This window comes from Notechis scutatus, chromosome 4, assembly GCF_049901735.1.
Source record: "Notechis scutatus isolate UNSWTSFEM ecotype Mainland chromosome 4, rNotScu1.2, whole genome shotgun sequence".
NCBI lineage: Eukaryota > Metazoa > Chordata > Lepidosauria > Squamata > Elapidae > Notechis > Notechis scutatus.
The window spans coordinates 77698280-77711101 of NC_142012.1; the positions used below are offsets into that span (position 1 = coordinate 77698280).

General features: G+C 43.2%; 1 protein-coding gene across 4 annotated transcripts; it reads right to left on the reverse strand.

Moving 5' to 3' along the window:
* Positions 1 to 2239: 2239 nt before the first annotated feature.
* Positions 2240 to 11874, reverse strand: LOC113416374 (dual specificity protein phosphatase 13B-like). 4 transcript variants are annotated; one of them, XM_087963902.1, is made up of 5 exons: positions 11674 to 11874; positions 11217 to 11422; positions 7475 to 7678; positions 4373 to 4593; positions 2240 to 2988 (listed from the first exon to the last, which is right to left on the reverse strand). In XM_087963902.1, exons 3-5 carry the CDS (start codon positions 7633 to 7635, stop codon positions 2747 to 2749), a joined length of 624 nt encoding a protein of 207 aa, XP_087820028.1. In that variant the 5' UTR covers positions 7636 to 7678; positions 11217 to 11422; positions 11674 to 11874; the 3' UTR covers positions 2240 to 2746. The 4 variants fall into 4 exon arrangements, with proteins under 4 accessions (XP_087820028.1, XP_087820026.1, XP_026529980.1 ...); XM_087963900.1 differs by lacking the exon at positions 11217 to 11422 and having other exon boundaries at positions 11674 to 11873; XM_026674195.2 differs by lacking the exon at positions 11217 to 11422 and having other exon boundaries at positions 7475 to 7682; positions 11674 to 11872.
* Between the last annotated feature and the right edge of the window lie 948 nt (positions 11875 to 12822).

Consider the following 12822-nt stretch of genomic DNA (forward strand, 5'->3'; position numbering starts at 1 on the left):
TCTACCCTACCCTACCCTACCCTACCCTATCCTACCCTACGCTACTCTATTCTATATTCTATTCTACTCTACTCTATATTCTCTTCTCTTCTCTTCTCTTCTCTTCTCCTCTCCTCTACCGTACCCTACCCTACCCTACCTACCCTACCCTACTACTCTATATTCTACTCTACTCTACTCTACTCTACTCTACTCTACTCTACTCTATTCTATATTCTACTCTACTCTACATTCTATTCTATTCTATTCTATTCTATTCTATTCTATTCTATTCTATTCTATATTCTATTCTATTCTATTCTATTCTATTCTATTCTATTCTATTCTATTCTATTCTATTCTATTCTATTCTATTCTACTCTATATTCTATTCTGTTCTGTTCTGTTCTATTGTATTCTACCCTAACCTATCCTACCCTACTCTACTCTATTCTATATTCTACTCTACATTCTATTCTATTCTATTCTATTCTATTCTATTCTATTCTATTCTATTCTATTCTATTCTATTCTATTCTATTCTATTTTACTCTACCCTACCCTACCCTACCCTACCCTACTCTACATTCTATTCTATTCTACTCTGCTCTATATTCTATTCTGTTCTGTTCTGTTCTGTTCTGTTCTATTCTGTTCTTTTCTACCCTACCCTACCCTATCCTACCCTACGCTACTCTATTCTATATTCTATTCTATTCTATTCTATTCTATTCTATTCTATTCTATTCTATTCTATTCTATTCTATTCTATTCTACCCTACCCTACCCTACCCTACCCTACCCTACCCTACCCTACTCTACTCTACATTCTATTCTATTCTACTCTACTCTATATTCTATTCTGTTCTGTTCTGTTCTGTTCTATTCTACCCTACCCTACCCTACCCTATCCTACCCTACGCTACTCTATTCTATATTCTATTCTACTCTACTCTATATTCTCTTCTCTTCTCTTCTCTTCTCTTCTCTTCTGCTCTACCGTACCCTACCCTACCCTACCCTACCCTACCCTACTGGAAAATCTCCATTGAGTGGGACTCTTGGTGACTCCGCTATGAAGTTTTCTTGACCACAGTTTAGAAATATTTCGCCCTGCCTTCTTCTGAGATGTTTTTCAGTTTCCCGCGTTGAGTCTGTGATAGCCCTGGGAGTTTCTGAGTTTCTCCATCAAAGGATTAATCATGTCTGTTAATACTTCACTTTTTTTTGTAAGCAGCCTTCTTCATGAAAAAGAAAGGGGGCATGAAAAAGAAGAGTTGAATTACCAACACCTGCAATGTCAATTTGTTAGGTGGAACTTAAGAAGAGCAGCAAGTTTTATGCACCGCATTCCACTTAATTGCAGGTACATTTCAGGATATACTTAGTACTGTTCAGGAAAAAAACCCTCACAGGAATTAGTTGCCCAGCATAATAAACACCCTTTTAAAAAAACATCCAATTTTTATTTAGTCTTGTCTCTAACCTCAAGCAAAAGATTCAGGCAGACTTAGTTTCATAAACTGGATTTATACTTCCATCTGCTGGTGAAGGAAATCATTACACCTCCTCTCTTTTACCAACAAAAATTATATTCCTTGGTGGATTTTTTAAAAATAATTTTATTAACAATTGATAAATCAAGTACATTTTCTCAAAAATATACATAAGGGAAGGGCTGATGTCTCTGTACTTTTAAAGCCATCTTATTTCTAGTTAGAATGAAATTCACACCAAATTCTCAGCTAAAGTTATGGATTGAGATTTTTTTTGAATCGCCTATTTTTGCCCCCTGTCTATTGTTGTTTTATTCCCTACGGGTCCATGTTCAACTATATCATCACTTCTGAGACACTCTGATAAATTTTATTTGCATTATCTGTTAACCATGATTCATTTATTTCTCTAAAAGTGCCAAATGGTGCTACATTATGTGTACCTATGTGTAAGTTTCATCCACAAATAGTTGCCTTATAGTTATTCTTGTTAGGGGATAAGTTTGCATTGTTTGTTCTATTGAATGGATTTTTCTTGGTCAACCAATATGACCAATAAACCAATGGCCAAAATAAACTTTCTTTCTGCCTAAATAGTTTAATATAGAGTTTTGGGGTTTTGATTTCTTTTACTGTATAATTTTTTAAAATTATATTTATTGTACTTACTTACTTAATGGTAGCTTAATACTCTGACAATGTCTTTGTAAGAACAATAAGTACAAGCTTTGTAAGTACAATAAATATAATTTTTAGTTCCAGAGATCGCAGAGTGGAGAGAAGGCAGGAACAGTGCAGGTTGACCCGACTACTCAGGAGAAGAGCACCCCACCCCTCTTCACAAGGCACACCTGGGAACTAAGGTTTAAGGAGACGCTATGGGGAGGGGTGTCTGTCAGGAACAAATGCTGAATTGATAAGAGTTTGGTGTGCCGGTACAGACATTTGGAGGTTGCAGGACTGCTGGCTTCTTCCTTATATTCGTGGACGCAGTGCCTTGTTCCTTACTTTGTGGACTCATTTCCCTGTTCCTTTGTTTTGCTGGACTGGGGCGCAGCCAGAGCCTGCCGTGTGTGTATGTGTATGAGGCTTTGCTCTAGGACTTGCCAAGAATGTGAGAGCGTTTGGGGGGAAGTTTGGAGCAGTAAAGGGGAGTTTGAACTCTCTGCTGGCTGTGTGACCTTCGTGCCTTGTCCTGGGTCATCACAGTCTCCGTTAAAATTTTTGCTGCTTGAACCACTCCAAATGAAAGCGTCAACAGTGCAGAATTCCTACATTTGCAGAGTTCTTCGGTCCCCTTTCACCATAGTGGTCTCTCTCTTCTTTTCATTGTTTAGTTTGATGTCCAAGGCTCGGAGCTGGCTGAGGAATCCGGTGTTTGGACAGATGCCTCTGTGAGAGTCCACTGATTTCAAGGCTTCCACGAGTGTCAGGTTTTCATGGATCATCAAGTAGGCTAACACTAAAGTGGCCGAACGACTTAGCCCCATAGCACAGTGGACAAAGACCTTGCCTGGAAAGACAAAACAAAAGCAACTTTGAATGCACATGGTTCATGTACAATTAATGGCCCATCAGGGGTGTCCACAAGCAGTGTTTGGATTCATTTTTTTTTTACTATTGGTTCTGTGGGTGTGGTGTGATGGGCATGGCTTGATGGGCGTGTCAGGGGCAGGATAGTGTAAAATCTCCATTCTCTCCCCACTCCTGGGGGAAGGTTACTACAAAATCCCCATTCCCTCCCCATCCCACTAACCTGCTTTCCAGCTCCGTTCTCCTGGGCAAGGCAACCAAAAAAGACCCAGCCAATCAGCTGGGACTTGGGAGGCAGAGAATAGATGGGGGCAGGGCCAGTCAGAGGTGGGATTTGCTGGTTCTCCAAACTACTCAAAATTTCCACTACCAGTTCTCCAGAACTGGTCAGAACCTGCTGAATACCCAGCTCTGTCCACAAGGAATGGTCAAAAAAGTCAAGATGAAGGTTGTGATGGTGGCGTCAAAGCTTCCTTGATTTTTATGTGCTGTGACACACATAAAAAAAACATGCAGAACTTCGACTGAACTAACAAAATCATCATCTTGATATTTTTTTTCTCCTAATCTTTCAGACAACCCTTTTCAAATCTCTCTAAACTGTTTTGTATGGTGAACAATCTCAGGCTGCGTTTGCACGAAATTAATATTATATCATTCCTGGAATTTGAGCTTTGGTTCTTCATAGTTGTGCTGTCCTGCTCACCCACTTACACACATAGCTGTGGTTTAATGAGTTTATTGATATTCCCCAGCAAATCCCTTCACCAAAAAACCCACAACTGTCCCAATGAAGTCCAGCCACCAGCAGACCAAGGCTTGTCCACTGAGCAATGGCCAGTCTACAAGGCACTTGAAAGTTTCTCACTCAAAATAAACCCACCAGGCAAACTAAAATCCACAAGACAAGAGGCAAGGAAAGTCCAGAGTTCACAAGGCACGACCCAAATCAAGGCACGGTTTCAATCCAAAGCAAAGCAAGAATCACAATGACCAGAAAACACACATCTAGGAAATCAACACGTTGTTCCCAGCATCGCTTGCCTCTCTTTGCTGTGCTAAACAGCCAGCTTCTGGTGTAGCCCATCAAGGAAGGCAAGGCCACCTCCTCACAAGTAATCTAGCTGACCTTCGCTGCTCCTGCCTCATTGTTTCTCTTCAACTTGTGCATCTCCTGGTATTATATTATTATTATTAAACATGAAACTCAACCAACAGAACATTTAACAATGTATCACAAATATCATTGACTGGTGCTGATGGTTGATACAGACCGAACCGGTAATTAAAAATGATAAAATTAGCTCCTGATTCGCCTGAATTGGGGCAAACCGGTAGCAAACCCCCACCCCTGCTCCTCTTACCTCCTGCAGAATTTAAGGCCTGGTGTATGAAGTCGGCAGCCTCGTGGAAGAAGACACTTATGTCAAACGAATTGTCATCGAAAGCTTGCACTCCGTAATACTGAATCGGAAGGTCCCGGTAATAACGTGCTCCAGTGTTGATATTGTAGGGCCCGTCGGCTGCATTAAGGATGTGAGTGGTGCCAATGCTCCGAAGAATGGATTTACTTCTTGCTGCCCATCTGTCAAAAGACAATCAAAGCTTGTCAAAAGGCAATCAGAAAAGAGGAAAACCGGAGAGCCATCTTCGGCCCATTACATCGGCCCATCCCGCCTGGTCAGGCAGGGAGGTTATGCTGCAGTACCCATCAATTAAGGAACTTTGACTGGCAGGATTCAGGAAGACAGCCTTCTCTATCAACCGCTTCCATCCAGCAACTGGTTCAATGCCCAGTTGCCGGGTGGGTGAGGCCATAATGGGTGGGGCCTACTGGAAATTCTTGTTTCTGGCTTTTGGTGGGCCTCCAGAGGCCAGGTGAGGCCATTTTCACCCTCCCAAGGGTCCAGGGGCCTCCCCCAGGCCTCTGGGTTGGCAAAAACAGCCACTGGAGGCCCACCTGAAGCTGGGAATAGGCCCATTTTGCCACTTCCGGTTTTTTTTCCAGGAAGGCCATTTTTCACCCTCCCAAGGGCCCAGAGTCCTCCCCTGGGCCTCTGGGAGGGCAAAAACAGCTTCCCCAGACTTCCAGAAGGCCTGTTTTTCCCCCTCCCAGAGCCTCCGCGCAGACCCTACCCTTATCTCCATCAAAAATGGACCACATGGAGACTCCTGGGAGGAGAGGGGAGGGAGGGGAGGGGCTAGCCAGTCATTGGAAATACCGGTTTGGCGAACCAGATGTAACTTTAACATCAGGTTCACCCGAACCAGTCCGAACCGGTTGAATCCCACCCCTGCATCCATCCTTTGGAATAGACTCCCTCCCCTTCCCCCCTCCCCCAGGGGTGACCCTCCCTCCCATTCTCCTCCTGGCTCCTCTGCCAACTCCTTGGTGTTGTATTCTGAATGCGACGTTCCCAATCCAAGCGTCCTGGGCGCCTCGCTCCCTCAGGGGTAAAAAAGAGGTAACCTCCCTCCCCAGTTGCTCCTGTGCCCCGCAGGGCAACCTTTCTGAATAAAGCCCTTGAGCTCTTGCCTAACTCACCCGCTCTAAACTTGGGGCCCACAGAAAAACATGCTGCCATGGGTTGAGTTATTCTGAACGTTAAAGGTTACTTTACCTTGGATTCAGAGATTTATACAAGTTATTATGTCTTATTTGGGTACCAGAGTCACTTGGCAAGGCAGGTGGCTTTTTTAAAGTCTGATATATAAATATAAAATAGAGTGGTGCGGTGGCCTAGAAGTGGAACTCTCACCTCACAATCAGGAAACTGTGAATTCAATCCTAGGTAGGGGCAGATATTTCTCTCTCTGGGCACACTGAGGATACATCCGCTGAACAAAACTCCACACTGGTGACAGGAAGGGCAAGCGGCCAGTAAACACTCAGCTCCATTCAGTTGCCCAGACAACCCCGCTTATGGGGTTGTTTAAAGAGGAGGATGATATAAATATAAACTAAATAAATCACTTCTTGGTCATCGTTGAATGTCATGCCCAAGCCCATAGGGGGCTCCTACCAACTGAATTTCAGCTACCTACAACCCACTCCGTCCAGGAGTGATAGATCCATCGCCTCCAACTTGGTCGCATCCTTCCTGGGTAGCTGTTGGAGTGAAAAAGAGGCAAGCAGAATTTGCTTTTCTTCCTCTTAATGCTGGGACAAAGGCCTGCAGGAATTATCCTAGCTTGTTCAGGGGCTGTGATGTTTGTAAGCCCCGGGGCAACTTCTCTTGATCAAAGTGAAAAATGTACACCTTTGATCATGAAATATGGGTTGATTGACAGTGTTCCCTCACTAGCTCCTGGGCCTGGAATTCTCCTCCATCGCCCGTTTACAGACCAGATGTTCTCGACATCATCGCTAGCGTTTTCATTGGAATGGTTTGACAAAGCCACGACAGCTCTGATTTCTAATTATCCTCAAGTGTAGGTCTGTTTAATGATCCTTCAGTATGGATGATGAAAACAATTAGCAGGGTATGCAGAAGGCAGGAAGCTGGTAATGTGTTTTTCAGACTAACAAACACAATTAAATGGAGAAGCTTTCAAGGAGCTCACAAAAACTTGCCTCTTAATGCCTCCATTAAAATGGGCTAGTGAGAAAACGTACTATAAAGGCTTCCTCTGATTTTTGGCTACCAAATATTAGCACACTTTCCTACAATATGTGGTGTGGTTTTTTTTTACATGCCACCATTCCAGGTCTGTGCAGTTTCATTGCACACAGATGGCGACTCAGCCCTTCGTTTATTTTCCATGGAATTGAAGACTTCCAAGATTTTGCTGGAAAAAAAATTAATTTGGGGGATCCTGAGGGCAGCTAAACATGTCCTCTTTTTTTTCTTTAAAAAAAAACACCCTATCTCTGTATCAGTGGTGGGATTCAATTTCTTTTACTACCAGTTCTATGGGCGTGGCTTGGTGGGCATGGCATGGCTTGGTGGAAGTGGCTTGGTGGGAGTGGCTTGGTGGGCGTGGCAGGGGAAGAATACTGCAAAATCCCCATTCCCTCCCCACCCCACTAACCTGCTTTCCAGCTCCATTTTCCTGTGCAGGGCAACCAAAGAAGAGCCAGCCAATCAGCTGGGACTCATGGGAGGCAGAGAATAGATGGGGTTGGTGGGGCCAGTCAGAGGTGGTATTTGCTGGTGCTCTGAACTACTCAAAATTTCCGCTACCGGTTCTCCAGAACTGGTCAGTACCTGCTGAATACCCACCTCTGGCGTGGTCAAGATGTGATGCACAGAAAAACCAAGAAGCTCGGTTGTGTTGTCCACACACCACCATCTTGGCTTTAATAATTGTGCCTTATGCACACTCTCCTATTGGAGGGAGAAATGCACCAACGAGCCCAATTTTCCTTACCCCTGTTGAATCTCTGGAGGTGAAGGCCCTTTTGGGACCCCTTTGACAAAAAGAGTGATCTGTAGGTAATGCTCCTAAGCAACCATCCTACTTACGCATCTCCAAGGTAGAGGTTTGGCCACACTTGGTCCACATGATTGTCAGATCCTCCTCTGGCCCATACCAGTCTCTGCAGTTCGGACAGTGCTGGGGTCACATAATGGTTGTCCCCCTCTGGACTGGGATTGTGGGAAGGATGAGTGCTTAGATTGCTCATGGCTGCTCTATTACTTCTGTTCACACGATGGTTTCCCACTGACCTTTCTGGAAACAAAAGAGTTAGGGTTTTCTATCAATTATGATATTTTGCATATAACTGATGTTCTAAATTGCTCTTTTCTCCTCCTCCATGGCTTCTTCATTGGCCACTGAAGAAAAAGTTTCTTTTTCTTCCAGTTCAGCATGGAAACATGCAGAATAGAATAGAATTATTTATTGGCCAAGTGTGATTGGACACTCAAGGAATTTGTCTTTGGTGCATAAGCTCTCAGTGTACATAAAAGAAAAGTTACATTCATCAAGAGTCAAGAATCATCAGGTACAACACTTCATGATAGTCATAGGGTACAATAAGCAATCAAATCTACTAGGAAACAGTCAATATAAATTGTAAGGATACAAGCAACGAAGTTACAGTCATACAGTCACAAGTGGGATGGGATGGGTGATAAGGAGTGATGAGAAGATTAATAGTAATAGTAGTGCAGACTTTGTAAATAGTTGGACAGTGTTGAGGGAATTATTTGTTTAGCAGAGTGATGGCGTTCGGGGAAAAACTGTCCTTGTGTCTAGTTTTTCTGGTGTGCAGTGCTCTATAGTGTCGTTTTGAGGGAAGGAGTTGAAACAGTTTATGTCCAGGATGTGAGGAGTCTGTAGATATTTTCACAGCCCTCTTTTTGATTCGTGCAGTGTACAGGTCCTCCATGGAAGGCAGGTTGGTAGTAATTGTTTTTTCTGCAGTCCTAATTACTCTCTGAAGTCTGTGTCTGTCCTGTTGGGTTGCAAAACCAAACCAGAGAGTTATAGAGGTGCAGATGACAGACTCCATCATTCCTCTGTAGAACTGGATCAGCAGCTCCTTGGGCAGTTTGAGCTTTCTGAGTTGGTGCAGAAAGAACATTCTTTGTTGTGCTTTTTTGATGACATTTTTGATGTTAGGTGTCCATTTTAGGTCTTGTGATATGACAACCTAAAAATTTGAAGGTCTCTACTGTTGATACTGTGTTGTCTAGTATTGTAAGAGGTGGTAGTATGGGCGGGTTTCTCCTAAAGTCTACCACCATTTCTATGGTTTTGAGTGTATTCAGTTCCAGATTGTTCCAGTTACACCACGAGGCAAGTTGTACAACCTCTTGTCTGTATGCAGATTCATCATTGTCACGAATGAGGCCAATCACTGTTGTATCATCTGCAAACTTCAGTAGCAGAACAAGATAGCTGAGAACAAAGGGTTGAATGATTGGGGACCAAATACCAAAGTGAGTGACCAGGATAGAAGGACTTCAAAGAGATTTGAGGGGGAATGAATAAGGATTAAACCAGAAAACAAATATACGAAGAAAAAGATAAATGGAGAAAGACCAAGACATTTGTGATTCGACTGAGTAGATGAGATCTTCAAAGACAAAGATGAGACACACTTACAGGGCACAAAACTTGTGCAGGAAGCTGTTTATGGATATGGTGGAAGCAAGGAGTGTTTGCAAAGGCAGAAAAGTGTGGAGAGTAAGCTGTGTTGACACAAACTACTTTTAGTTTGACTCCCCTTTTTTTTCTTTTCTCAAACCTCCTGATTTTAAATTCTTTGGCTTATGATTTCGTCACCCCGTTTCTACATATGCTTGTAGAAAGTTAGCACCAACCCCTCTCCTAGGAGAAGGAAATATTTTGAGAAATGTTAAAAAAGGCAGAATATTATATATTTCCCAAAAATAAGAAATAGAGAAACATGCTCTTAAAAAAGACAGAAAGCAGACTCAGTCTCCCTGCCCCCAGCAGATATTTGGGGCCCATAACGAAAGACTGGGCCAGCCTATCTACGAAACAAAAGACCTTCAGCTCCAGGATGATGGGATTATCGTTCAGGACATAATAGGATTAACCTATTACCATTTAGCAGAAGGCACAGAGCTCACTACATTGTACAATCTCCTAAGGACATTGCATCACCCTCAGAAACTTCCACTAAACTTCCGCTCAGACAAACACCTAGGATTTGTACTTTGCCTATAGAGCCAGCTATGACCCCTACATAAACCCCTACATGGCCCCAACAGGAGTCTGACAACAGCCAATAGAATACATATCTTTGCACAGGAACAGGAAGCTCAAGTGCAAAACCCCAAAGAAGGTATAAAAGCCACCCACTCTCAACTCCATTTTGTCAGATGCCCAGAACCACCCATGTGGTTCTGCTTCATCATTAAACCATCTTTCCAACCGGCCTCCATGTTTCCAGTATCTTTCTCCCAGCTTGGAACTGAACCAGATGGATATTCCTTCCAACACGCTGGAGATGGTTGATGGACTAATAGCCGATCCCATCTTACTCACTCCTTGTTCCCACCTTCCCATCTTTGTAGCATAATTTATAATTTTACTGCTATAGAGCAATATGTATGTGTGTGCACACAGAGAGACGCATTCATACGCACACACATAGCTTTATTGCTTTTAACCTTGCAAGCCACCCAGAATCACCTTGTGGCGAGATACATAAATAAATTGAACAAGCAAGCAAGCAAGCAAACACGGGTGCACAACATTGCTTACCCCTTGTGTGCTGAGAAGCATGATATAGCCCCCTGTGGAGCATATTGCAATAACCAGGAGAGGATGTAATTGAGCCAAGGATGACCGTTCTCAAATGCAATCGGCTCAGGTGCGACTGTGTGAAATTGTTTGCCCTCGCAATCTGTACCTGACCTGGAAATCCAGGGAATCCAGGTGAGGTTGAAGGAGCATATCCAAGTTGCAGGCCTGCTCTTTCAGTTCCCTAGATCTGGTTTCTTTTCGGCCCACACTAGTTGGCTTAAGATTTCAGTTTGTTTGCCTTTGTCCAACCTGTTACCGACTTCAGGCAATGTTCAGGGATGCTTTCTTTGCCCTGAGTAGTAAGGAGCAATAGCGGACATGGCACAGATAAAACTGCTTCCCAGGACATTTTTAGCTTAACAAGCATCGCACTGACCACTTGGAGCTCAGTAATGTGTTCTCTTACCTTCTTCTTCTTTTTACAGAAAACTAGCCGATAACCTGGCATTGCCCAGGTATTTATTTATCCCAATCCTGTATTAGACAGGAAAATCCTGTAGTCGGGACTCACATTGTTGTACTGTCTCTCGCACAGCCTCTCACTCACAAGTCTTCTATTCCTCTCCTCAGGAGTTTCTTGTCTATGCTGGTGTTTCATTTTTTTTATTGAACTTGGCCAATCGGCTGACGTTTCCTTGGAGGGCTGACAGAATGCCCCCTGGTGGAGTACTGGAATACTGTGAAGCCGTAACCATGGCAAGTCCACTGTGCTGTACAGTAGAAGCCATTTTAAGGCACACATATACACACACTGAGAAGTGTTAGGGGTGTCTTACCCCCACAGTATTTGTTTCCGGAGGGTAAGTCATCTGTGTACCAAGTTTGGTTGAAATTGCTTGAGGCATTCTAGAGTTATGCTGGAACATACACTTCAAATGGTCACTAAATGAAGGGTTGTAAGTCAAGGACTACCTGTACTTTAGTAGGATGAAGACCAGAGGAAGCTACCCAAGAAGAGAAGTTCGTTCTTCAAATTATACTTACTATTAGGAGAGACATGATAGCAGTGTTTCTGTCAACTCATTTCTTTTGAAACTTGGCTCATGAATTAATTAGGGCATCCGTTGGAACCCTGACAGTTCCAATATTTGAAGGGCTTCCACAGAGAGGAGGGGGACAGCTTATATTCCAAGGCATTTGAAGGCCAGACAAGGAACAATGGATGGAAACTGATCAAGGAGAAATTCAACCTGGAAATAAGGAGAAACTTTCTGACAGTGAGAACAGTCAACCGATGGAACAGAAGTTGCCCTCAGAAGTTGTGGGAACGCCATCACTTGAGACCTTCAAGAAGAGATTGGACTGCCATTTGTCAGAAATGATGTCAGGTCTCCTGCTTGGGTGGGGGTGGGGGGTTGGACTAGATGACCTACACAAGGTCCCTTCCAACTCTGTTAAACTGTTAATTAAATCTGTTAATTATAAACAAAAAGATTGGTACCTGGTTGCAGCTGGTTATTATGCTTGTTATCTTCTGCAAAATCCTTGTGGGCTCTCCTTTCCTTTCATCCCCAAGTAATAAAGCCTATTGCTTAATCCTTCTGGCTGTTTCTTTTTTTAGTCGCCGATAGCCAACCCTTCTGCTGGTGTTGGATAAACACTGTTTCTACACAGTGTGTTTATAGATTAAGTTTCTGATGCTTTGGGCTGGCTTGCAGCCTGCTTCCTGGCCCCTGCATCCTGTAATCCTGTAATCAGAGTAGAAATATGAGACAAACGGTTTACAAATAACCACAGAAATAGCTCAAGATTCTTAAACTATAACCTGGGGAAGGACTGACAATTGAGAGAGGATTGCATCCTTTCAGTGGGATAGGCTAACCTTACAATATATTTTCCTTGCAATAGTAAAAGGGCCAGGGGTGGAATTCAAATGTTTTAACAACCGGTTCTGTGGGTGTGGCCTAATTTGTGGGCATGGCTTGGTGGTCACGTGACCTGCTGGGCATGGCTTGTATGTAAATATTATAAATATTTATGTAAACATTGGATTTTTTTATTTAAAAAAGAGCAACTTTTACCCAAGCAGGCAGGCAGATTGAGTTGCTCACAGAATCACAGATCCACTCAGAGATCTATCTTTCTGCAATGCTACCTGAGTTTGCACTGAAAAATAGAAGCTTCAGTCCTAACGAAAGTTCATCTCTGCTTTTAGATTAGCTAGAAAGCAAGAAATCCAACAATTTCCCGCTTTCTAGCAAATCAAAATCTCCTGGCACAGCAGAACAGCTGATGGTTGGGGGGGGGAAAAGAAAAATAGCAACTTAGCAGGCAAGTTTGCCAGGTAAGGAGTGAGTGGGTGGAGAGGGGAGAGGCAGGGCCATCCAGTGGTGCAATTTGCTGGTTATCCAAACTGGGCAGAATCATAACAACCGGTTCTATAGAACCGGTCCGACCAGGTAGAATCCCACCCTTGAAAAGGGCTATTCTAAATTTGTATTCTATCCTGGGTCTGCATAACACTTAAATCTGGCTCTTGCCAAATTATTTTACGTTTTGCTACTATTAGAAATGCAAATTAGACAGGGAAAGTTGATTTTATAGATCCTGTTGTGATATGCTTTAGAGCTGTGTTTTCGAATTTGCGATC

Coding starts and splice junctions, on each gene's coding strand:
- LOC113416374 (XM_087963902.1), bottom strand. CDS start 7,635: ATGAGCAATCTAAGCACTCATCCTTCCCACAATCCCAGTCCAGAGGGG. Junction 4,594..7,474: donor AACCTCTACCTTGGAGATGC/GTAAGTAGGATG, acceptor GTCTTTTGACAG/ATGGGCAGCAAGAAGTAAAT. Junction 2,989..4,372: donor GGCCTTAAATTCTGCAGGAG/GTAAGAGGAGCA, acceptor TTGTCTTTCCAG/GCAAGGTCTTTGTCCACTGT.